The sequence below is a fragment of the Hippichthys cyanospilos genome, chromosome 4 (assembly GCF_059441005.1).
Source record: "Hippichthys cyanospilos isolate Australia breed blue-spotted pipefish chromosome 4, RoL_Hcya_1.0, whole genome shotgun sequence".
In the NCBI taxonomy this organism is placed as follows: domain Eukaryota; kingdom Metazoa; phylum Chordata; class Actinopteri; order Syngnathiformes; family Syngnathidae; genus Hippichthys; species Hippichthys cyanospilos.
In genome coordinates, this window is record NC_142372.1 from 13,114,807 (window position 1) to 13,139,252 (window position 24,446).

Below are 24,446 nucleotides of genomic sequence, written 5' to 3' on the forward strand. Positions count from 1 at the left end.
CTATAGCAGAGCCAGTCTTGGCTTCATTTGTTAGAAAGTTGAGCCAAAAACGAGCGCGTGCACAGTTCAAAGTCTCCCCTCGTGAACGCGCCCGTAAGTGGTCACCGTGGAGACGGGCACGCACATGTATGTGCTCCGGTTGTAAAATATCATCGTAAAGGCACATTTCCCATTAAAAAAATCAGCGCACGCGTAGTTTTAGGGAGGGGTTCGGTGTGCAGCGTGGTGACAGCCAGGGAGGATGTCAGCGGACAGATTTGCGTTCACGCCTGATCAGCTCGTGGAGAGCGGCGGGGGTGCAGGGAAAGGCAGCACCTGGCTTCCACCGCTGCAGCCCGTCTCTGTTTATTGACAGCCTGATAAGCAAAGGGCGGGGGCAGGGGGGCGGCCCGTGCGGTTTCCAGCGAGGATGTCGAGCACCCTGCTGCGTTGCACGGTACCGCTGCTCCTAATGGACCTTCCTCCAAATAATAATGGAGCGGGCAGACCAGACCTGACCGGCCAGTACCTGTCTGCGAGCCGCCCCCGGTGTGTGTCCTCTTCCTGAGAGACGGACGGTCGTCACGGCTGTCCATTTACACGCCGCCTTGTTCAAATTGACACAAAACACGTCAGCTTGTGAAAGAGGCACGCGAGGCTTTTAGCCTTCCTCGCTAAAAGCCAGAGCCTTATTATGGGACCGTTTTATGGAGCTGCGCGAGGCAAAGGCAAAAACGGGGGGAAGGAGCAACCCGAGTCATCTGTAATTCATGTTTATGGTGACTTATGACTTAACACCTGTACTGTCCATACCTGTTGCACGTGTACAGGGCATGCGCCAATACACCAGCTGTCAGCATAAACCGTCAAGACATTTTGATGGATCAAAACAGCGCAGCTGATGTGACATTTTAAACACCTTAAAGTGTCTTTCTGTCTGAATCTCTTTGGCCTGTGCCCCTCTTCTCCATTTCACTACGCCCCTAGCGTTTTTTAAAATCCATCCGTCCATCCAGTCCAAAATCTAGCTAAGTAGCTATAGCTGATTCACAGTGATACATGGAAAACAAAAATATTCTAAATACACATCACGTGTTTGTGCATACACATGTACAAAGAGATCTATATTGTAATATATTGTCCTCGTCTTTGGGGCTCCCTGTTTTCCTATTATTAATAATAATTATTATTATTATTATTATTTTAAGGCATATGCACACGGATAATATGCTCTAATCACTGATTATGTGTGGTGTTAAAATGATTGTACATCGCAAAATCACTTAATGCTATTCCGAGACGTAAACAATTGAGTCACAAATCCGACACAAACTTGTTCCAGCAGAGTGATTCGCGCAGGGTTCCGCCCATGCACAGGCCATGCTACCTACCTTAGTGCATCCAGCATTTCCCCATTCCCTGCACCCGGCGTCCCGGCACAGCTTGTGACGTGGACCTGCCGCTGCCGCAGCCAATCACAGGAGAGTTTGGCCTGATGCTGACGAGAAAGTTGCTGCTAAGAAGCGCACTTTTCCCCCCCTCATCTCGCCACTCACTCTCATTGACATTTCCACTCGGCTTCGGATCTAAAGCTTGGCCACGTTTGTTCTATCGGAGGTAGCCGGGAGGGTGGAAAAAGACCAAGCGACTTTACCCGGACAGGATACAGCGCCGCCGAAGTAGATCTGCTGCTTGTTATACGGTAAGTTTAATCTTGCCTTTATTTTGAGACCTCCCGACAACCACTATACTCTCTTACCTATTTGTGATTTTTTTTTGTGTCAAACAACGTAAGCGAATTGGCTTTAGCCTTTTAAAGCGTGTAATTCCTTGATACCATCCAGGAATTAGACGCATGTTGCTCCTTGCATGCAGGCGCTCGCCAATGTCGCTAAACAGCCAACGACAAATTCAGACGTGCGCCCCAAAAACACACATGCACTCGAGCAAACCTCAATAGTCTGCACTGCAGAAAGACTTTATTAGTCATCTCTACTCCTAGCTGCAAGCTTGTCCAGACAGTATAAGTGCTAAGAGTGTGAGAGTTTGTCAGGTTACTTCAGCGTTTGCTCATGTCAGGCGTGGCGGGCCGGTGCTGTGACAACATTTGCCCTACTGTTGATCCCAGCTTGCCTTTTGCAACAAGAGCCATATTTTGGGAACGCGATATATAATAATAAAATTATTATTATAATTATTATTATTGTTATTATTATTAATAATAACAATAATAATAATAATAATAATAATAATAATAATAATAATAACGTATTCCAACTTGCAAGTGATTTTGTTGTAATATTGTTGCTAAATCCTAATTAGTCATTGTTAGCGAGCAGATGTCCTCGTGAAAGCTCCATAGAATTCACAGATGTAACAATGCAATGATTGACGGGTCATTGTACACACACAGTGACATGGCCATTTCCGAAGTGTTGAATTTATTATAGTATTTGTTGGGTAATAATTATTCAAAGAAATTATAAGAACACGCCATTTAAAATGTCTTTGAAATAAATATTTGCCCATTTTTCAGTTATTTGCTTAAAGAGCACCAAAGGTTATTGATTGCCATAATAACAATACATTTATCATCGCATATCTATTTTTATATAGGCGTTTAACTTGAAATTAAAATATTGAGGAAATTGCGCCTCCTCCTCGCTTGAATTTAAAAACTGTTTATGTCACTTTTCATTTTTCATTTTACGTTTTCAAAATGTTCAAACAACCCCAAGTTGAACCATGAACGGCACCCTGCCCCTTTTCCACGCCATCAACATGCTCTTCTAGTCTTCTTCGTCTTAAAAAAAAAAATACTTACATATTTCTAAAGTTTCCAGATGGGGGCACAAAAAGCACATTGCCCGTAGGGGGAAAATAGCGCCCAGATTAGGCTTTCTTTTCAAGGCCTGACATTAGTTGCTGCTAATCCGAATCGGGCTAATTGCTTTCCCAACATCAGACCCCCCCCCATACCCCCCAACCCTCCCCAGCAATTTACCTCAGTACATGTAGGAAATATTACGCTCCCACTGTGCTGAGCAGGCGGAGGCCCTATTGGCATGCAAGCTCTCTGGAGGCACAGAGAGGAGACAAGGAATTAGCCAGTGGGGCGGATTTACAGCTTAACCAGGAGAAATCAATAACATGAGGTATTGTTTCCAAAGAAAACTACTTGACACACTCATGTGGGATAGTGTGTGTGTATGTCTTTGTCAGTCAGGAAGGTTAATAGACGGCTGAGTTTTTGACAGCTGCAGCCTGTGACCACTGAGCCGGGATAACTCTTCGCACTGCGGAGGCAGACTATTATTGTTTTGGGATGAGTACTGACATAAGACGATGAAAGACAAAGGCAACTAGCGAGCGTCTTTATTAGGCCCACATAGGCGATCTATAATGTGATTCTTTATCACAACCTCCTTTTTTAGTGTTCAGTTGGCGTTGGCAATAGTTTCTGTGAGGGACGTTTGCAATATTCAGCTCCCGGAAGCACATATGAAACAAGTGCTATAATGGTGCAGACTAAAGCCATATGCTAAACGTATTATGAAATTGCCGTTAAAACGCGATTTAACTGTTTCACATTCAACTAAAACAGCACGACGCATTGCAATTTTACATATAGAAACAAAACGTGCTGGTAAAGCAATATGCAGAGCGAGCTAGACAAACCCGCAGTCCGTTTATAATGCAGTCAAAATGCCAAGCAAACTTGTAGTGTGTTCATCAAATATTTCAGTGACATGATGGCCCAACATTAAATGTTTTAATAATGCTGTTGAATGCACCAGTTTTTCCCCCAGTATTTGCATCTATTATACCTGGTTGTTTGACTTCAGAAAACAACCATTGGCTACAGTTTAAGATGACAGTGAACGATATTTCAAATATTAAAAAAAATACTCTCCTAAAAACAACCTGAGGCTATGTAGCGGTAACACTCAATATTTTTTTAAACCGCTCTGAACTTCAAATTTCAAGGTAACAAACTGATAACATTTTAAGTTGGACATTTCAACAAAAGATACGTTTTGCTAGTTTGAAAATAAACTTTCCCACATTTTTAAGTTGTCCTCCGTTTTAAAGTTATAAATAAGTAAAATAATTGTGATGGAACAAACAATACGCATGCTTTGTTGCGCGAACTAAGATCGTTCAAACTTAAATGCCTGTTTTAGAAGCCCTCAAATACAAGTTTGCTTTAACATTCGCCTTGGATAAATATACTCATACGAGTGTGTGTTCAGCTATGTTGCAAAGTTTTCCAAAATTCTGCAAGGTCCTCAAGAGATTCTCGTGAAAGATTCCTAATCCCGATCTACTGTACAACAATGAAAGGAAACATATTTGTGTGCGTGTGTGTGTGTGTGTATAAAAAAAGAGGGGGGGGGGGTCGCTATAAGTTGCATGGGCCTAGTTTTGAGCCACCAGTCCAAAATGTGAAGAAACAAGGCAGCAAAGGAAAAGAAGCACCATGAATGTGCTCGTTTAGTTTACGGCTTGTTTGATGAAGGAGAATTGGCCAAAGTGTTGTTCCTCGCTGCGGGACCCTCACAGTGACAGTTTGGAGCCGCTCCTCTCAGCTCATTATCTCGCCGGCCTACTGAGGGCCCCCATTCAAGCAGAACCCCCTCTCTCTCTCTCTGTCTCTCTGTCTCTCTGTCTCTCTCTGTCTCTCTGTCTCTCTGTCTCTCTCTCTCTCTCTCTCTCTCTCTCTCTCTCGCTCGCTCGCTCTCTCACTCCCGCTCTCTCTTTCTCGCTCGCTCGCTCTCTCACTCCCGCTCTCTCTCTGGCAGAGTCGTTTGTCTCCTCATTGAAGGGCCCGCAGTCCGGAATGTGATGGTTGTTAGGGAGCCCTCTTTCACTTCTAAAGTGTTTTATTGATGAGCTCTGACTTCTCCCACTTTTTCACATGTCAAAGAAAGTCAAGTGTAGGGGCTCCATGATTTCATTTCATCATGCCCCCCCCCCCACCCCCCAGCCACCCACTTTCCCAAATGGAACGTTTTCTCCCTTCCCCCTCTTGCATGTTTTGCCCTCTTTCGCGCCCCCTTTTTTCTGCATGCAACTCTTCCTTTTAGGGTTCTCCCCTCCGCCATTTTGAGCGCAGAGGGGTTGCTTTTGGGGTGCGGTGAGGTGTGCCCTAATAAGGCATGCCATTCACCCACCCAGCGCCGCTTTATTATCGGGGAGCGTGTGGCCATGGCTACACACTCATTTGCTCCACTTGTATTTGCGCGTGCTATTTGCTGCACGTCAGGCCGCCGGAGTGACGTCGGCCTTTGCTGAGCAAATGCGTCCATAAAAAGCAGCCGAGCTTGCCTAAAGGCTGCGCTCTTTACGCACGGGTCCTCTTGTTGACAGGAGGCTAGGAGGAGGAGGTGGCCGGGGTGGGGGTGAGACCCAAAAGAGTCAACAAAAGCACGTGGTGGATATACATCTATGCTTTTGCATTCACTGGAAAGAAACGTAAATAATCCACCGCATACAAAAATGTGGGCGAGAAAGCAACTTCCTCCAAACATGGAATTGATTTTTGTTGTGCTTTTTCTTGAGATGTAAGTTTATTATTATTATTATTATTATTATTATTATTATTATTATTATTATTATTATTATTATTATTATTATTATTATTATTATTATTATTATTATTATTATTATCTGAGAAAATACATGTTCAGAGCTTTGGTTGACAGTTAAGGAAGGAAGTAGTCAAGTAAAAACTTTTGCAAAGTACAGCACTTTTTGTTAACTTTAAAATTTTTCGCAATATATTTTACCTAAGAGGGTAAACATGAAATTACATTTGCTTAAAGTAAGAACATAAGAAAAATGGATGAAGAAATTAATTAATTAACTAATATAAACTGTAAAAAAAAACCAGTTAAGTGAAATCAAATTAAGGCACGTAACTTCTTTAAAATTTGAAATTAGCCAATTCCAAAACTCTTTTTTAGTTTTGCTTCTGTGCAGACTTTTTCGCATTTTGAATAACGATATTTGAATTGCCCTTCAAAGCGGAAAAAATATTTTTGAGTAGACATGTTTGTATTATTGCTGCATTAATGGCAATACTTTCAATTTAGAATTGTACTATTGCAAATTAAATGATCGAAAAAAGACGCTTTGCTTGTTACAGTGCATGCGTTAGATTAAAATGAAATACAAAATATATCAACCCTTTAAGCACCAAATGAGCTAAACTGCACCAAGCAACATTTACTCAGTATAGCTTTATGTCTAACTATTAAGCCACAGCCTCCTCAAATAGTGATTAAAAAAAAACAAAAACAACTATATATATTTTGGGAAAAAAATACCTCTGGCGTTTAAATAGTTGAACGCATTCATGAAACAATTCAAAATAAGACAACTGTCAAAACTGAACATTTGGTAGCGTCACAACAATTAAACAACGTAAAATAGACTCTTTAAAAAGGTTACATCTTTAATTATATGAACATATTCATTAATTAGATTATACTTTTACATTTTATATATTTGTATCCCTCATATCACATGACAAATGGAAACTAAACGGACGATAGTGTTATTTCATTTTTTTTATGTTCACTCAGTGTTTACATATACTGAAGTTACATTTTGGTCAAATGCTTTGTTAAAATATAAGGTAAACTAAAACAAAAAAAATGTTTTCATCGAGTATTTTTAGTCTCAAAAGTGGTCTCGAGGTAACTCTTGAGCAAGGCACTTAACTCGTGTTTCATAATGTTACTAGTGCTGTGCTTACACTTTTTTTGTACTGATAATATTGAATACACTTTTTGATGATTTTACTAGATGAATGTCCCCATTGTGACACTTAAAACGTTAATAATCTTAATCAACTTGCTATGACATGTCCTATATGTAAATTGTCTTCCTATGTAAATTCTGCATTGCTTCCAATTCCATTCTTTTTTTCAGACCAATAGTTGCCCTCATAGTCTTAGCTTAGTACTAATTCGCAGTTGTTTTTTGTTTCCTGGACGAATGATGATGTCACTCTTGGACTTTGTGTAACGTGGACCCAACTGAGCTTGTCCCACTTCCTTTTTTTCTCGATATTCAGCAAGCGAACTCGTACCATTTGCATGCACGGGTCTGATTAGAAGCGTTTGGGAGGGTCGAGGGAAGTGGGGGCAACCCCCCCCCCCCCCCCCCCCGTCCCTTTTCTCTCGCTGTGACTCGGCCCAGTTTCCCGCTTTTGGCTGCGGCACAGGGGTGGGGGTGGTGGGGTGGTGTTTATGTGTATGTGTGGGGTGGGGGTGCGGGGGGGGGGGTGATGATGACAGAGGTCGGGTCGCGCTAATGGGCCAGTGAAGAGCGGCGGAGCAGGAGGAAGGAGCACATACATTAATACACTTGTTCTCCCTTCTCCAATCAGCATAGGTGTGTTCAGTCTTTCTCTTAGCCCCGCACCTCCTCCTTCCTCCCCCTCCCCTCCCCTTCCCTCCCCTTCCCTCCCTTGTCTCTCTCTCTCCCTCGCTTCCCCACTCTCTCTCTTGCCCACTCTCTCATTCGCTCTCTCCCACGCCAGCGCACATCCACGCCAAACTCGCTGCGTTCTGACATCTGAGTTCACTGTCAATCTCTGTCTCCTTCGCAGGGATATCCCCTCCGTCTCCTTCTCCACTGCAGCTCCCTTTTGGAAACTAATTTTTTTTTCTCCCGATCCCTCTCTCCTTCACTTCCACGAGAGAAGACCCGTCATCATCTTGGGTGTTTTTCCCCCCTTATTTTTTTTTTCTTTCTCTGTGTGGGCCGTGGACAAACAGACGGCATAGTTTGGTTTTGACAGCGACAAGATGCCCCAAAAAGGTGAGTTTCTTTTTTTTATATTTCCCCGTCATCACTCTTAATATTTTGTTTTAATATGAAGTATTATCTTAGTTTGTCAAATAACTTTGCGTTTTCTGGCACGATCTCTCTTTAAAAAGTATAAGCAAAAAAAAACAAAACTTTGTTTTATTTTCTTAAAACAGATTAAACATACTCCGTTTCGCGGTGTTTATAAGGGAGTAAAAAAGTCACGTTGGGCCAGGGCAGTGATCATCGTGGAGAATTGGGCGCAATGACCCGTTGAGAAAAGGCGTCAGATTGATTCATGCAGACCACTCAGCCAAGAGGCTTCTCGTAGCAAAGAAAAAAAAAAAAAACGCGCAGGAGTGGGACTCTTTTAGACTAATTACAAACAAAAACAAATCTCTGTAAATGTTTTTTTTTTGCAAAGTTAATTTATATTTAAATTCCAATTTTATGGATCTTAATAAAAAATTGCACAAAAAAACAGTAATCACGTCTGCACTTTTATTAAATTCCACCGATGTTGTCCAAACATAAATATAAGACTAATTCACTTTCTTTTTATCGTGCGTTTTGAAAAATAAAAAAGCCGTAATTAGTGTAATTAATAATACAATAAATAAACATCCAAAAATCACAACTTAAATTTCTTTTGAAAAGGCTGACTTCCCTTCCCGATTTGATATTTTTACAGGAGACACCTGCTTGTAAAAACATTGTCTCACAATTTACAACTTGAAACCACTTGCGAAAAAAGCAAGTGAGGCCTCCGTACAATCGTGTGTAAATAAGCATATTGAATTAAGACATTGTTGCTCCGGATTACCGCAGCAAAAGAAATGCAGATTAGATGCTATAGTTAACCCCGGGAACAACAACGTTTGAGCTTTCGACCCTAAATAAATGATTAACCACATGCGCCATGCAAGCGTCAAAGCTGCTTACAGTAGCGTCACCAAAAATTAGCTTTCAATTTTAATTCTTAAAAAAAAAACTATTCCGATACAATGTTGTTGTATTTTTGAGTTGTTTTTCACGTGCTCGCGTGTGATGGAATTTGGAAAGTGATTAATGACCGAGCAAGTGCACACAGCCAGCTTGCCATGAGGCCATTCTATTCGCGACCACAACACAACTTAAAAAAAAAATGTCCCTCATTGCCCCCCCACTTTTTTTTTCTTATCGGTCCCCGCCAATTGAAAAGCTTCTTCTAATGCATTTGTCTTTCCCCAATTGAGCGCCCTACTGCGCTCTTGTGTCTCCGGACGCGCTTTACAACCGCCACCAAACAAGCACCACCAAATATTGAACGCCGAGAAATAATTCTGTTTCTCCTATTTGCAATTAAAAAACACACACACGAAACAAAAACAGCATTCACACTGCGGCTGCACCGGGGTCACGGTCGCATGTGTCTGAGAGAATGTGTGTGTGTGTGTGTGTTAGTGTGTATATGTGTGTGAATGGTCCCGAAGGGGGTGGGATCCGTGCCTCCGGCTCTTTGTATTAATGTGAACTTGTTGGTGTGTTTAGTTGGGAAGCTGTGCGTGTTTGTAGCGGGCCGGGCCGAGCTGTCGCCCCGGGTTTGAGGGAGCCTGAGAGGGGGTGCATTGTTCATGACTGGACCCCCCTCCCTCGCCTTTTCCCGAGCCTGGACGCTTTATTTTCTAGCACTGTCACTGCACACTTTAGGGGTGGAATTAAGTTAGAAAGCAAAAAATAAAAATAAAAAAAAAACATACACAAGCCTAAAGGGTGTCCAACTCTAGGTCTTTGGGCGACATCCGGCCTCTCACATAATTTCAAGTGGCCTGGAAATAATGTGCATGATTTGACGGGAAAAGATATTACAATCTCATGTTGTGTTGTCAAAAACTGTTTAAAAAATTGACGGCAGTTGAATATTTGAATATCTTTGAGTTGGTGAAAAATTTGACATCAATCCGATTGAGGGGGAATTTGAGCGTTAAGTGAAGGTGTGGCCGGGATGCAAAGGAGTTTGACGCTTTGAATTCAACGAGGGGGAACTTAGTACATCAGTATAGCTTTGGCTGTGCTAATGTCTTGTTTTGCTCTGTCCTTAGGGAGGCATTAAGTAGTGAAAACGGCAGATGATTGACTAAATTGTAATACAGTGGACAGTCAACTCTGCTTCCAGGCAAGTTTAATATACAGAAATACAAACATACAACACAAACGAGGAAGCTAAACTGCACTAGATAATTACCATAAACTATTTAAAAATGAGGAACGAGATGCCTTAAAACATTGACTTCGAAAATATTGTGGTTTTAATTTTAATATCATGCTAACCTGTTTTTATGATTCTCCCTGTGACGCTTAGAGTACCACAATCAAGCCACGTGGGAGTCTGGCGTAGCCTCGATGATGCAGAACAGTAAGTTTTGTTTTGAATTCTTTATTTGCTGTTTTCATTGTGAGTGTTTGCATGAGGAAGTGTCCCGCCGCCCATTAAAAAAAAAAGAGCAAATGTATTCTAGGCCTCCATTTGCATGACTGACATTTGGGAGGTGTATTGTCACTTATTTGACAGCCATTTCATGCTATTAATTCATTTTTTTCTTTGCAATGAAAGTTATTATTGAGCAAGATGGCGAAAGTGGGGGTTGGGAAATTTTCTTTCTGCTTGAGTTGCTATTAAATAATTGCACAGGCGCCTGCATTAGCGTTAAAGCTGTCTGCAGCTTTGCTTGCATGAAACATGAGCGGGAAGAAATAATGTCTTTATGCAAATGAGCGCATCATTTCCAATACACACGCAAGCACATAACATACACACGTGGCTAGACCGGAAGTTGAGCCTTATTTAAGTCGTGCGTTGAATGCTGTCTAATTCCTGGTGCCAAGCAACAAAGCAAAAAAAGGTTAAACATGAACGTTTTCTCTCTTGCTGCTGGACAAGAGGTGTATGACATCTGTGATGAAGGTGTGTGCAATAACTTTATTACATTACATCCTCCATATGCACTCGTGTCTGTGCTTTAATGTGTGCGCAAAAAAAAAAAAAAAAAAGTTTGGATGTGTGGGGGCAAAAAGAAGTACGCGCAACGATCGCCTTTTTGACGCACGGACCTAAATGACTTTGGCGCGTGATGTCTGCCGCAAGGGGGGGTCTTCCACCGGCCCACGGGTTGTCCAGAGGTCGCGGTGGTCTTTTGTGCCTAATAACTCCTGGGTGTACATGGCGGGGAGCGTCCAAAATGACACCATATGCTTTGCCGCAATAGAATACAAGGCGCGTAATCAGCGCCAGCGGGCACTTGAGGGAATTGAGACCATGATTAAGACTTGACAGCTTGTATCGATCCGGAGTGTTTTTCTTTGAGATGATTTATGTGAAATATGACGTTGGTGAAGGCGCCGTATAACGCGCTCTAACAAGTCTATTAATTCCGCCTAATCCCGGAATTAGCAATGAGCAAGAGGGGATGATAGTGGATTTAGCATCAATCGCATCCACGCATGATGGAATATTATTACTCGGAGCGGCCAAAAGGGGATGTAGGCCCCTCTTTTGATCCTCTCCAGAAGCACACAAACATGGCTGCAGTGTGCATTTGTTGTCAAATACAAACGGGGATGCGAAGAGCAGAGGGAGGAGGGGGGATGGAAAGGGGTGTGTGTATGTGTGTGTGTGTGTGTGTGTGTGTGTGTGTGTGTGTAGAGAGGGGGGGGGGGGCACTACATGTCACTTTTAATATGTTAAGATTCCAGGCGCGCCCTCGTTTGTGTGACCGCGCGCAGCCCCCCCACCCTCAGGCCACCTTAAAACCAAAGTCTCCCCTCGGAGGGTAAACGAGTAGCGTCCAATTGGGTCTGAGTGATATCCAAATGCAGACAGAAAGGGTCGTTTTTATCATGCTACTATTTGTCGTGACGATGCGATTTTGCAGCGCGGGAGCCGTGTCACAAAGTGACGTGGCTGCCACAAAGTGCTCCAACTGATCTTTTCAATTAGCCTCCCGTGCATGATCCGAGGCGACTTCCGCCCATTCCCAGAAATTAAGCTCAAACTTGACGTGCGGCGAGCTTTATTTTCAAGACAAATGTCAGCCAGGCTCATCATATTTGCTTCCCCCCCTCTTCTATATTTGGAGCTTATTTATTGCTAAGGAGCCCTGGCTGCTCGAGTCAATGTAGCGGGAGGCAGTGCAGGGGAAGGCAGCAGCAGGCGCGGACACCCGACGCGGGGCGGACACGCTCACTTTCCGCTTCAGGTTCAGGTTTGCGCGGCTCTCGAGACATTTTCGCCTCGATGACATGAGTTTTGCATGTTTTTGGGACTTGCGCCTTTTAAGACAATACTTTTGACTTTTTTGGTCGATTATGGATATTGTTAACACTAAAATGCAGTTTGATGAACTGTTCGAAAGGCACCGCGCACGTTTCTTTTTTTTTAAAGACAGAATTGCGCACTGCGGACATTACAAGCTTTTTGTGTGACAGAATATTTTCTTTTTCGTTTTCCGTGTTCGGTGTTTTCAACAAAAAGTGTGATCGGGCCTCTGGTGTGCCCACGCAGGTCACAGCGGCGTCAACCAGCTGGGTGGCGTGTTCGTCAACGGCAGACCGCTACCGGACTCCACCAGGCAGAAAATCGTCGAACTCGCCCACAGCGGTGCCCGACCCTGCGACATCTCCCGGATACTACAGGTGGGCAATTTGTTCCTTTTTAATCCCTTTTAGTTGGTTTTCTAAATAAATCTCGTTTTAGCCTCAAAGCAGCCTGTACTGCAGGCATGCGCACTCGCAAGCTTTTCTTTGGACTCTGGAGAAAGGAGATTAAAAAAAGAAGACATGCCTGCTCCAAAAAAAAAAAAAAAAGATTTACTGTAGAAGATGCCTAATGTACCATTCAAGGCATATTTTCTGTGTTTATAGACCCATGATGAAGTCCAAGTGGTGGACAGTGAAAAGGTGATAATGACTTGAACGCCCTCACAAGAAATTCCCCGGATAGTCCTAAATAATGGATGTGAATTGTGTCTTTTGATCTCCATCCAGGTGTCCAACGGCTGCGTGAGCAAAATCCTGGGCCGCTACTATGAGACGGGCTCCATAAGACCGCGGGCCATCGGCGGCAGCAAGCCCCGGGTCGCCACGCCGGAAGTCGTCGCCAAGATCGCGCAGTACAAGCGGGAGTGTCCGTCCATCTTCGCCTGGGAGATCCGCGACCGGCTTTTATCCGAGGGCATCTGCACCAACGACAACATACCCAGTGTAAGCACACACACACACGCACGCAAGCACGCACACGCACACACACACACACACACACACACACACACACACACACACATACACACGCACGTGGGCATAAATTGCGTGCATGATTGCATTAGCTCCATCTGATGACTTTTGTTGTGTTTGCGCGCAGCAAGCATTCAACCGTTCACTCGGATTCAATGCAAAGTGCGCGCGCGTGCCAGCCAATTACCGCGCGCACGCTCCCCTCTCATCCTTATTTCCCCCTCCCTTATTTTTTTGTTTCAGGTGTCATCGATAAACCGAGTCCTCCGCAACCTGGCGAGTGAGAAGCAACAGATGGGCGCAGATGGCATGTATGACAAGCTGAGGATGCTCAACGGTCAGACAGGAAGTTGGGGGACCCGGCCCGGCTGGTACCCCGGAACATCGGTGCCGGGCCAGCCCAATCAAGGTGAGTGCATCATCGGGGAATTCTATTGCTCCCAACAATGAGGCCCTGAATGCCTGCACTGTCCCCGGCGTGGACGTGCGTGACAACCGCGGGGTGTGCGTGCACAAAGGAATGTTTCCGTCCACACGCGATGACGGCTGATGGGAAAAAAAGTCCTCCACGCAACGTGTAATTGCTCATTAGTTGGGGCCTTTGTCTGGCCTTCTCTCTGTCTGTCTCCGTGCCTCACTCTTTTTTTTTTTTTTTGTGGAGGCGCGAAAGAAGGCGAGCCCGACAGCAGGCCTTCAAATGCAAAGCAAATAAATAGCTAGCAGATTTAGTCGCCCAAAAGCGGAAGTGGCGCAAGTCAGGCGCGGCAAATAATCATTTGCTTAATTGTTTGAGCGTCATTTGGACACGTGGTGGGGGCTATTAACAAGCATTAAAGCGGAAACGATCACATTAGGCACCATTCATTATCGCCATTATCATTATTACTATTTTAATATACAGTACGTATGTAAATAAATGACGAGTATGGTTTTTATATAGATCGTGTTTCCACTTGTTGGTTTCGTTATTACAGCCTGATTATCAATAATAGTAATAATAATAATAATAATAATAATAATAATAATAATAATAATAATAATAATAATAATAATAATAATAATAATAATAACATAAGCAATAAACGGATTACAATGCGGTCTTTGGCCAAAGGCTCCTCTGTCCGATTCTTCATACTGGTTAAAAAAAAAAAAAGAAAAAAGAACGACGCCATGAATGCCTTCCCTTGCCAAGGTGTCCTTGAGTACCGCACTTTAATTTGAATCATTGTGATGTTTTAATGCAAAGGGAAAATCGTAAAATGCAGCAAAGATGAAATACACCACTCATACACAACTAATAGTAATAATAGCAGCAATAATAACAAATTATAATTTAACTAAAGCTAAATACATGCACTACAAAAAACTAGGCCTGTTTCAAACCTTTACACAAATAAAACCCGTTTCTACGTATGGTAAAAAAATAATCGTCATCATGGCTAATAAATAAAGTAATAATAATAATAATAATAATAATAATAATAATAATAATATCTACAAAAAGACATAGTCAATCCGCATAAGACGACCTTCATGTGCTGTCTTGTGTGGCTGCAAATCCCGTCTATAGGATTTAGTGTGCCACTTTCTTTTTCACTTTTAAGCGGCTTCTCAAGAGTGTTTTGATCGGGCCTCGGCGGCTGAAAGGTGCCGCAATTGCTTTGCTATCTTTATTCTCTCCCCTCTTTTTTTGTGCTGCTGCTTTTCCGCCTCACTGGCTGAGACATCGTGGTACTAAAGAATGCGTTTATTTCCCGTTTTTTTTTTTTGTTTTTTTTTGCGCAAAGAAAACAAATCCCAACCAGCAGCGTCACCGGGTCTGGCCTACGGATAATAGCTGCACATTCCCCCCTTTATCCTCATGGACAACATTGGCGTGTTGACGATTATACTGGAGTCTCTTATTTGATTTGATGCGCATGCAGGGGCATTCGCACACTCGCTTTCTCGACGCGATAATGACGTCCAACAAGTGGACAGACATTAGTCGATAAGCCTTTTTTGGGTGGGGGCTGCCTTGCCCTCCTCGTGGTGGTGAATAGATTGGCCTTATTTCGGGGTTGTTTGGAGGGGTGGGGTGGGGGTGGGGGGTGCATGCTCTCTCCTCACTCATTTGTTTCCAATTGAGGAGAGAAATCCTGAGTGGCGTGGACGTGATTAATGATGCTAGTGGATAAGGGTTAACACACTGGACTCAAAGCTCTCCCCTCGGACACAATGGCAAAAAGAGTGCGGCCTGTGCAGCTCCAGTGGGAGAGGATCCTTTTGTCATCCGCCCCCTCCAAGCGTACATATATTTCACAGCAAACGCGGACTGCATGGCTGCTCGTCCCGGCCGTCCTGCCTGCCTGAGTCCACAGTTTAATGGTTTCCCTTTACCCCTCAAGCCATTGTATCGTCCTGAAAAGCCCCCTCTGCTATTCAAAATAAAGTTGGTGGTCACCTCAATGGATACACCGACGCCCATATGGGAACCACAATTGAGCCTGTGATTGGGGGGTAGGGGTTGCGCAATTGCAAGTGGGTTGGGGCTTTTAAAATTTTCCCCTGAAATGAATTATCTTTACGATTTTATAAAATGCAGCATTTTGGCACAGCTAAGTGCATTCCACGCCTAACTACACCCAACTCAACGGTAACATTCAAATTTTTAATTCATCAAACATCTCACAACAAAGAAACGATACTTTGCATAACTAATTGTTCCGCAACTTAAAGATAAAGCCGAAAAGAAACTACCCAGCAAATAGTTTGGGGGTAAACAACTAGTTTGATCTGATGTGTCTAACTAACATTAATCTGCATACAGTAAATATCAATACATAATTTCAACTTCAATTACTATAGCATTTTAAATAGTTGTGGTTGGCGTTATTTTTTGCAGTGCAGCCTGATGGTATTAAAGGCCAAATAAATAATTTCGGGCCCTTCATTTTATCCACAGTCCTACACATACAAAAAACACCCCTCCGTGTCTTAATTTAAGGCAAGCAAGCAGTTTTTCATAACTTACAATACAAGCATATATTCCTCTTGTCTTACTTGTCCTCGGTGCACACACACATTCGCACACACGAGATTTGCACGACGTGTCGTCTCTTTAAGCTCCATTTTTTTTGAGTTGAGACGCATTTGCACTGAACATGAAGAACACAGAGGTGTTCGACCTCAAAAATGACAACGCGGTTTTAATATATGTCATTTCAAATCGTTTTGAAATCTTCACGATGAGATAGACATATTTAATTTAATTATTCATAGCACTTTTCGTTGTCAAATTCGAATTTTAACGTTCTCATTCAAACACACTTTTACGCAAATGCACAGCCCGCAAATTTTAACAAGCACGCAAGGCCTTAAAAAAATATTGTGACAATAGGCTTACATTAAAAATGGCCAATCAGGCTTTGGTCTAACGTTGTGCTTTCCCCGCCTTACAGACGGCTGCCAGCCGCAAGACGGCGTCGGAGAAAACACAAACTCCATCAGCTCAAACGGCGAGGACTCGGAGGAGACTCAGATGCGCTTGCAGCTCAAGAGGAAGCTGCAGAGAAACCGCACGTCCTTTACGCAAGAACAGATCGAGGCGCTGGAGAAAGGTGCGCGTGCGTCACGCATACGCACAACATAACACGCTGCTTTTACATTGTGAAAACACTACAGACCTGATGCAGTTCAATCACAAAAAGAAACATAACTCTGAAATTGACAATCAAAGCTGAGCAATTGCTATCTTTGTAAATAATTTTTCTTATCTTTTTTTTTTTTTTTTTTTACAAATCAGGCAATGGATGCCATTAGTGTATAATGCACACTCACTGTCAATACAAGAAGAAATGATGTCGTTATACAGAATTTTCCCTGATAAATATCACATGTAAAAAAAAAGTTGTTTTGGGGGTGTGTGTAGATGCTTGATAATTGAAGTTATTCATTTTCTCAAAATGAGTGCGATGCTCAAAATCATGACACTAACTCTCATCTAAAAAACACTTAACTATGTCAAGTAGGCATCAAAACAGTAGCACATTACCATGTTCAAAATAAGGCAGTTCCTAAAAAGTGTATTTAATATAATTGCATAACACAACGTGGAGTTTGAACACCAACACTGTGCTTACAGGGGGAAAATGCATTCTAATAATGAATTTAATTAAATCTATTGCTCATAAACATTAAATAAAAAAATGTACACAAATTCAAGTAGAAAAAACAGCATTCTTAATAATCACATGCAAATGCATTGTGCTAAAACCTGATTTTCACATATGTAGTGATTCTTTTGCGTACTACTAGGGATACCATAATGAGAGAATCGGTCCAATCTCAATGACAGCATTTCTATTTATAAATATGTTGTCTAGAATGAAACAAAATGTAAATTGTTTTTTATCATTCATGTAAAAACGTGAAACATTTGCAGTGGCCTCCAAAGCTATAAGGCCCAAATGTTCAAAATAATAAAAAAAGTGTATTTAATATTATTGCACAGCACTATGTAAAGTTTGAACATGAACACAATGCTTACCCATAGAGAAAAAAAAAACTGCAATTAAATAATGATTCAAATGAAATGTATTGCTCATGAACATTAAATTAAAAAAAAATTATGTAAATATACGTGTGAAAACAAACAGTTTTCTTAATTGTATGCAAATGCGTTGTACTAAAAACAAATAAGAAAAGGAAATGTACTTATGTAGTGATTCTTTTATGTCCCACTAGGGGTACAACCATTTGAAAAACACTACAGTCTAAATGACATGGTTTGAATTTGCATTTATGTTATCTGTTGAAAAAAAAACAACACATAATGTCTATTGTTTTTCAACGTTCATATAAAAGCTTCTTAACTCAAGAAACGAATAACTTTGCAGTGGCCTCCTAAGCTATATCTTTTATATCTCATTATGAACCATGCTCGAATGTCCAATGTCTACATTTCAGAATTTGAAAGAACTCATTATCCCGACGTGTTTGCACGAGAGAGACTAGCGGCCAAAATCGACCTACCGGAAGCCAGAATACAAGTGAGCATCCACTTGGCTACAATTTGCTGTAACCAGCCACGTTAACTAAGAGGCGTTCTTTTTGCTCTCAGGTGTGGTTCTCCAACAGGAGAGCAAAGTGGAGGCGCGAGGAGAAGCTTCGCAACCAGCGTCGGCAGGCCAGCAATTCCTCCAGTCACATTCCCATCAGCAGCAGCTTCAGCACCAGTGTCTACCAGGCCATCCCGCAGCCCACCACGCCTGGTACGTACACCCGCCATTGCTTTCAAAAATATAAATGAAACGCCGCTTATATTGCAGCGACAGAGCAATAAAGCAGTCAGGTTTCAACTTTAACGACGATGGAGTAATGGGTTGTGTCGCAGATGCGCCTCACAAAAATCTGCTTTTAACATTCTTGAGTGGCATTCAAATGGAAAAAGGCCAGCGTTAATATGAAAACATCAAAGAAATTGAACGCTCAAGTCTTAACTTCAACGATATCAGCCTGACTTGTATCGCAAATGCCTTCCGACTCAAACGCTAACATCTCAAAAATGGTTTTACAGCACTGTAGTACAGGTGCAAAAACAAACCAACCAAACTCTAAAACAGTTGGGTTAAAAATATAACCCGAAAAAAGACCAACCCGATATTTGCCCTTGTTTTTTTTTTCAAAGGGATGGAATGTAAAAGCTGTTTTTCAATCCAATTCATCGACAAAATAATCAACGGAAAATCGTTTTCTAAAGTAACTGTTAGCCGCAGCTCGAAACGTTATAAATTTGAGACCTAAATCTATATTACAATTGAAAAGTATAAATTTGGTAAAATTGGTTCAAATAAACCGATTGGTTCATTTCAAATACATATGAGCGATGCAAATATTGCGTTAATGTACGCTCAAAAAACAGTTGGGTAAAAACAACCCATTTCTGCAGCCCCTCAAAATAAATAAATCAATAAATAAATACATTATTTTGCTTAAATTTACACAAATTTTAGAGCCAAACTGGTTGTTTTGTACAAGGCAACCTCGAAATTTGTTTTGCGTAAACATCCCAGAAATTTGGGTTGAATTGAATCAAATATTAAGTCAGTCACTTAGCGCTGCGGCTAGCAATTACTTAAGAAATCGATTAGTCAGTTGATTATTTTGTAGGTTAATTGGATTTAAAAACACATTTTATTACAAAACATGTTAAATGACGTTAGATGTCTTTCAGTAGTTTTGCTGAGTCGCATATCCAACATTGTTTCAGTAGTCTACTTATCACCTGAAGCACATGGCCATTTTTGCTGTATTTTTATTTCCAACAGAGCCAAAATCATCAATTTGCAAGCTAAGATATTCACATGCAGACCACATCAGAACAAATCTGATGAATGTGTCACATTTTTTCAAAATGCAGAAAAAGATTGTGGACATGCTGTATTCCAAAAATCAGGCACGAGTCCTCGGCCTTACCTTTTTCAGAATTGTAGCTAACCACTAAAATAAAAACAACAACAACAAAAATAGGCTGTTACACTCATTTTCATCACAGGCCATTAAAACCATCCCATCATACTATTTCAAATATACAATGGTGGATAACTAGATTTTGATGTTATAGGACATATACACTTAAGATACCATAAATCTTTTTAACGTTACTAAGCATTAAAACATAACCATGTTTTTGAAGGAAACAAATTTGCACACACACTTCAAACAAACTATTAATGGTAAATTCATCTTTTGAGATTCACATTGCGCTGGTGATGTAGATTGATCTCTTTCATGACTGAGAGCATCTGGAATCAAGCTAGTTTTCAAACTGTTTGTTTTTAACGCAAACTTACTCTGCTTCCTCTTATATCTGAAGAACACTATTTTCTTGACCTAACCTGGTTCTGGCTTCCTGGACTGAAACACTCTCTCTCTTCTTTGGTGGAGGAATAAAAATGAGGGAAAATGCCTGCCATCTAGTGGCGAACACTGTTATTACAACTTTTTTTTTTTGCCTTATTCAACATTTTTTGTTTAAAAAATTAGTGTGGGCAGGCCGCCAGTTTCCCAAGGCGGTTCTAAAACCGTTTTATTCTCCTGTGCTTCCAGTGTCGTTCACCTCGGGGTCCATGTTGGGCCGAGCCGACTCAGCCCTCACCAACACCTACAGCGCGCTGCCCCCGATGCCCAGCTTCACCATGGCCAACAATCTACCTATGCAAGTAAGTGCGAACGTACCTCGCTCGTCCAAGTTTTGCCAACGCTCACGGGCCCGACGATCGAGTAGAATCAGACCCGACTACTTGGCTAATGTCCACGTTCTCCCCCTTCCGTCCACTTATAGCCCAGCCAGACCTCCTCCTATTCCTGCATGCTGCCTACCAGTCCGCCAGTCAACGGGCGCAGCTACGAAACATACACGCCCCCGCATATGCAGGCACATATGAACAGCCAATCAATGACCGCTTCTGGTACCACCTCAACAGGTAGGCAGACAGTTCATTGTTTACCCAGCATGCTCGGGGGCGGGGGAAAATGAAGTAGTCGCCGCGGCGGCGCGCCAGTCATCTGCCACCCTCCCTAATTAGGTGCTACTACATCATGTGTATTTCATTTTCTTTTGGATTGAGCCCATAGTTTAGTTCCGCTCCATTAAGGGGAGGGGGGGGGGGGGGGGGGGGCAAACGCAGCCATATATATATACGACTTATAGTCGTGAGCACTTAATGGCGCAGAAGCGCATTTCCTCTGTGCTAAATTGCTAATTAATGTGATTCATCGGCGCTTGTACTTGCCGTTTAAATGCCAGCGCGTGCGCCCGCTCCACTTTTACGGCGACCGCCCGCTCACCTGTTTGCTTGGCGGCGCAAGCTAACGCCGCTTGGCTAACGCCAGCTGACTTTAGCTAAAGGCGGTTCACAACCTGAACAGGCATTCACACACACCTTTAGAAGCTTGAGAATCTTCACTCACGTGCATGAAAGCTCACAAATGCAACTTTTTCACGGGTTTGCTTAGGCCGGGAGATTCTGAAGATCCATGCTTTCCTTTCCGACGGCTCTTGTCCTTCTTTGGTCACGTGTGAGCTGGAACCATTCACCATCACCGTTACCACAGAGAATTTAGCAGCGAAATGAGTCAAACGTTTTGAAACACATGCTACTTCTTTGTTTTTCATTTATTGGTAGACTAATATTTATACCGACCACTTCATGAAGAAGTGTTTTTTTAAAATTTAAAAAAATGATAAACATTTGTTCATCAAAATAGAATATCGGTGCTGGCATGTCAAAAATCATCCAATTTCAGGAGACCCCCAAAATTGCAAGTTTGTTTGATAAGCTGTGTATTAGGAAAGAGAGCAAGCCGTTTTAAACACTTTATCTCAAAGTTGTTCCCATATGAAAAATATTTTTCTGCCTAACACACCCTAAAAAGTGTAACAGTGGATGGGAAAAACAAAAGACAAAACAGAGTGCTCTTTCATCTGTGTCTGATTTATGAGACTTTATTACTACATTTATAACAGTAAACCTATCCATATATCATTCAGCAACTTCAGAAGCTAGAGCGTGTAACGCCATCAGTTTAAGTTCCGTCTTGCCTTTCTTACCAAAATAAAGGCAAACAACGTTTTTCAAGGCAGTCACTACATTTTAGCAATAAGGTGCTTCATGTTCCAATTAATTTGCTCTCAATTTGAAAATCACTGCTCTTGCCACAGTATTGAAATAACATTAAATTAAAATAGCTGATTTCCGCAGAATTTTTGAAGTACCTTCATGTACCCTCAGCAGTACCCAGACTCTCATATAAGAACCACAGCTTTAAGATGAACAACCTGTGAAAATAGTCACATTTTTGGACTACAGATATAGATTTAAAAAAAAAAATAAAAGAAGAAATTTACTAAAATGTGAGTCACGAGGTCTCGACCCTATGCCAATGAAATGTTTTAAGATTTTGATTCTTCTTCACATCTATGTATTTTCTCCATCAGCTTTATGATGTGGGTGATGCTTTATGACCTGCAGAGTTTCGGTTCCAGCTGCGCATTTTCAAGTTAATTTTGTGAATTTCTTGAACCCTTAACTCATTCAATGCCTGGGACGTACTTTCATGTATGGATTTAATGCCTAAGTATTTGGAAATTATTGTCCTTAATGTACCTAAATATCGACTTAAAACTTACCTAAATATCGACTTAAAACTTAAGTATCTGCAATTTAATGTCCAAACTCTTTATAAAATATAAAAATATGTCCTTGGCATTGAATGAGTTAATGTTTTTCACCTTTCTTTGGACTGGCACTGTACAGTGACACGTCATGATCCAAAACAAACCATGAATGTCAAAGAAATGGTATTTAATCATTAGTCCAGATTAAAAGCACACAGTCGTGAATAGTACACAATTTTATTGGGCAACAACCTCCGGTAAACACATGTAGTCCATGCAGGAAGTATTGTGCCGAAAAGAAGTAGATTGTTGTGTGCAATGCATGATTTGGATAAAATTCGTCTGGATGTGTTTTGATTTCATTTTGTCGCTTCAAAATTTCTATATTTCTTATTTTTCTGCCTCTATTCCTCTCCAGGCCAGCATCGTTAAGACTATTCATGACACTGTTGAAATAGTTCACATGAATACTCCCCATCGAAATGAATGGAACAACTGTAAAAAAAAAAAAAAAAAATCCGACAATTCCAGCCAATATGTATGACTTTATACAATATTTCACATGATCACAAGCATAGGGTCCAAAATGGCTTAGGTGTGACGTAATCTTTTGTGAAGGGGTTTTTGAGTCACATGTATACACACTATATGATGCATCGGATGACCTTTGAGATTTTGGATTGACTCTTGTGTGTCTTGTGTGCATAGGACTCATCTCTCCTGGAGTGTCTGTCCCAGTTCAAGTCCCAGGGAGCGAGCCTGACATGTCTCAGTACTGGTCCAGACTACAGTAGAGAGAAGAGCTACTTCACCTTGTGAGCTCCAATGCGGACCTCCTCATACACACACTCCACACACACCCATACACACGAGCGAGGAGGAGGACGTGGACTTGCGTAGCTCCAGGCACACTCAAACGAGGACAGGAAGACAAAAAAAAAGACAAATGGACCTCAGTAAAAGTGCCCGGTGTTACATTTTTATGGAACAAAAAAAAACAACTTTTTTTTTTTTCTACTATTTCCAGTCATTGTTTCCTCTTTTTCTTTCTGGTGTGTTAGTAAATGGCCATTTGTATGTGAATATGAACGATCAAGTGCTGATAGACGGACTGCTAGGAAACCATGTTGTCGACACTCTGCCATGACTATCTTTTAATGTGCTTATATCTAGACGCTCTGTGCATGGACGCTCTTGCATATCATGAATGGAGGGAAGACTCTTTGAAAAACTATTTATTGTCCCCACGAGGAAGAGGCTGCAGTCAAACACACACACATACACACGTGAACACACACGGCTATCTAAAGCAATCCAAGTGGGACCTCCGTCGCATCCGCGAGGACCAATGTGGAAGCCTGTAGTCTGTAAATGGTAGACTGCGTCTTTGCTCCCATTTTTTTTGTTTTGTTTCTTGTCCAAATGTAAAGTACTTGTCTTCCCTCGAGGGAGAGAGAGAAAAAAAAAATCTCCAATAAAAGTTGATTTCATTTATAACCCCCTCCTCCTCCCCCACCGAGAATATTCTATAAATGTTCCATGCATCATAAAGTACATTTCTTTAGGGTCAGGTACAATTTGTCTCTTAGCTATAGTTGTAATATAGTGTCCTATGGTCAAAAAAAAAATGTGTCAACTAGAAATATTTAATTCCTATAATTATGATTAAACATTGCTTGACAGAGTTTTAAACTTAAGTGTTTGGCAGTTGTTTACAAGTACATATCAGATTTAATCATTGTTGATTGTAAAACAGACCAAAGCCTTTGTATTTCATCTAGTACACAATGTTTTTTTTAAGATATTAGTCTTGTGTTGCAACATTTTGTAAACATGTTTTGGGTTCGACGACATCGGCTTCGAGTTTGTACGACTGCGGCGGAGCACTGCGGTCCTTATTTATAATTGAAGACCATGGGAGACTTTTTTTTTGTTGCATCAACTGTCATGCTCTTTTACTTTTGTTCTATTTTATTTTTATGTCGGTGCGTATGTAGAACATGACACATACGGGGTTTACGTCTTGGCAAATGGAGATAAAAATGTCGACACACTGTCTCTTTAAATATTTCAATTTAATTTTATTTAAAATGGAGCTTTCTAAATGTATTTTGTGAAAACTATAAAAACATTTTGTACAGTAAATTTGTGTCTGAAAATATTTTTTTCACTGTTTTTTTTAATTCCTGTCCCACTGAGGGGCCAACAGTTGTTGTTCCAA

The 24,446-nt window shown here is 41.5% G+C and overlaps 1 protein-coding gene across 8 annotated transcripts; it reads left to right on the top strand.

Moving 5' to 3' along the window:
* The first annotated feature begins 1,529 nt into the window (after nt 1–1,529).
* Nucleotides 1,530–24,370, top strand: pax6b (paired box 6b). Of its 8 annotated transcripts, XM_088412596.1 has the most exons (15): nt 1,530–1,681; nt 7,598–7,809; nt 9,879–9,952; nt 10,139–10,192; nt 10,718–10,741; nt 12,338–12,468; nt 12,697–12,732; nt 12,820–13,035; nt 13,309–13,474; nt 16,506–16,664; nt 18,013–18,095; nt 18,167–18,317; nt 20,155–20,267; nt 20,390–20,531; nt 22,934–24,370. In XM_088412596.1, the coding sequence occupies exons 4-15, from the start codon at nt 10,180–10,182 to the stop codon at nt 23,017–23,019; spliced, it is 1,320 nt and encodes a 439-aa protein (XP_088268722.1). In that variant the 5' UTR covers nt 1,530–1,681; nt 7,598–7,809; nt 9,879–9,952; nt 10,139–10,179; the 3' UTR covers nt 23,020–24,370. The 8 variants fall into 8 exon arrangements, with proteins under 8 accessions (XP_088268722.1, XP_088268724.1, XP_088268717.1 ...); XM_088412598.1 differs by lacking the exon at nt 10,718–10,741; XM_088412591.1 differs by lacking the exon at nt 9,879–9,952.
* Nucleotides 24,371–24,446: the final 76 nt, after the last annotated feature.

Excerpts from the sequence above, each read along its gene's own strand:
- pax6b (XM_088412591.1), top strand. Across the intron at positions 10,193-10,717 it reads AGCCTCGATGATGCAGAACA|AGGTGTATGACATCTGTGAT; the intron begins GTAAGTTTTGTT and ends CTGCTGGACAAG. Across the intron at positions 10,742-12,337 it reads GTATGACATCTGTGATGAAG|GTCACAGCGGCGTCAACCAG; the intron begins GTGTGTGCAATA and ends GTGCCCACGCAG.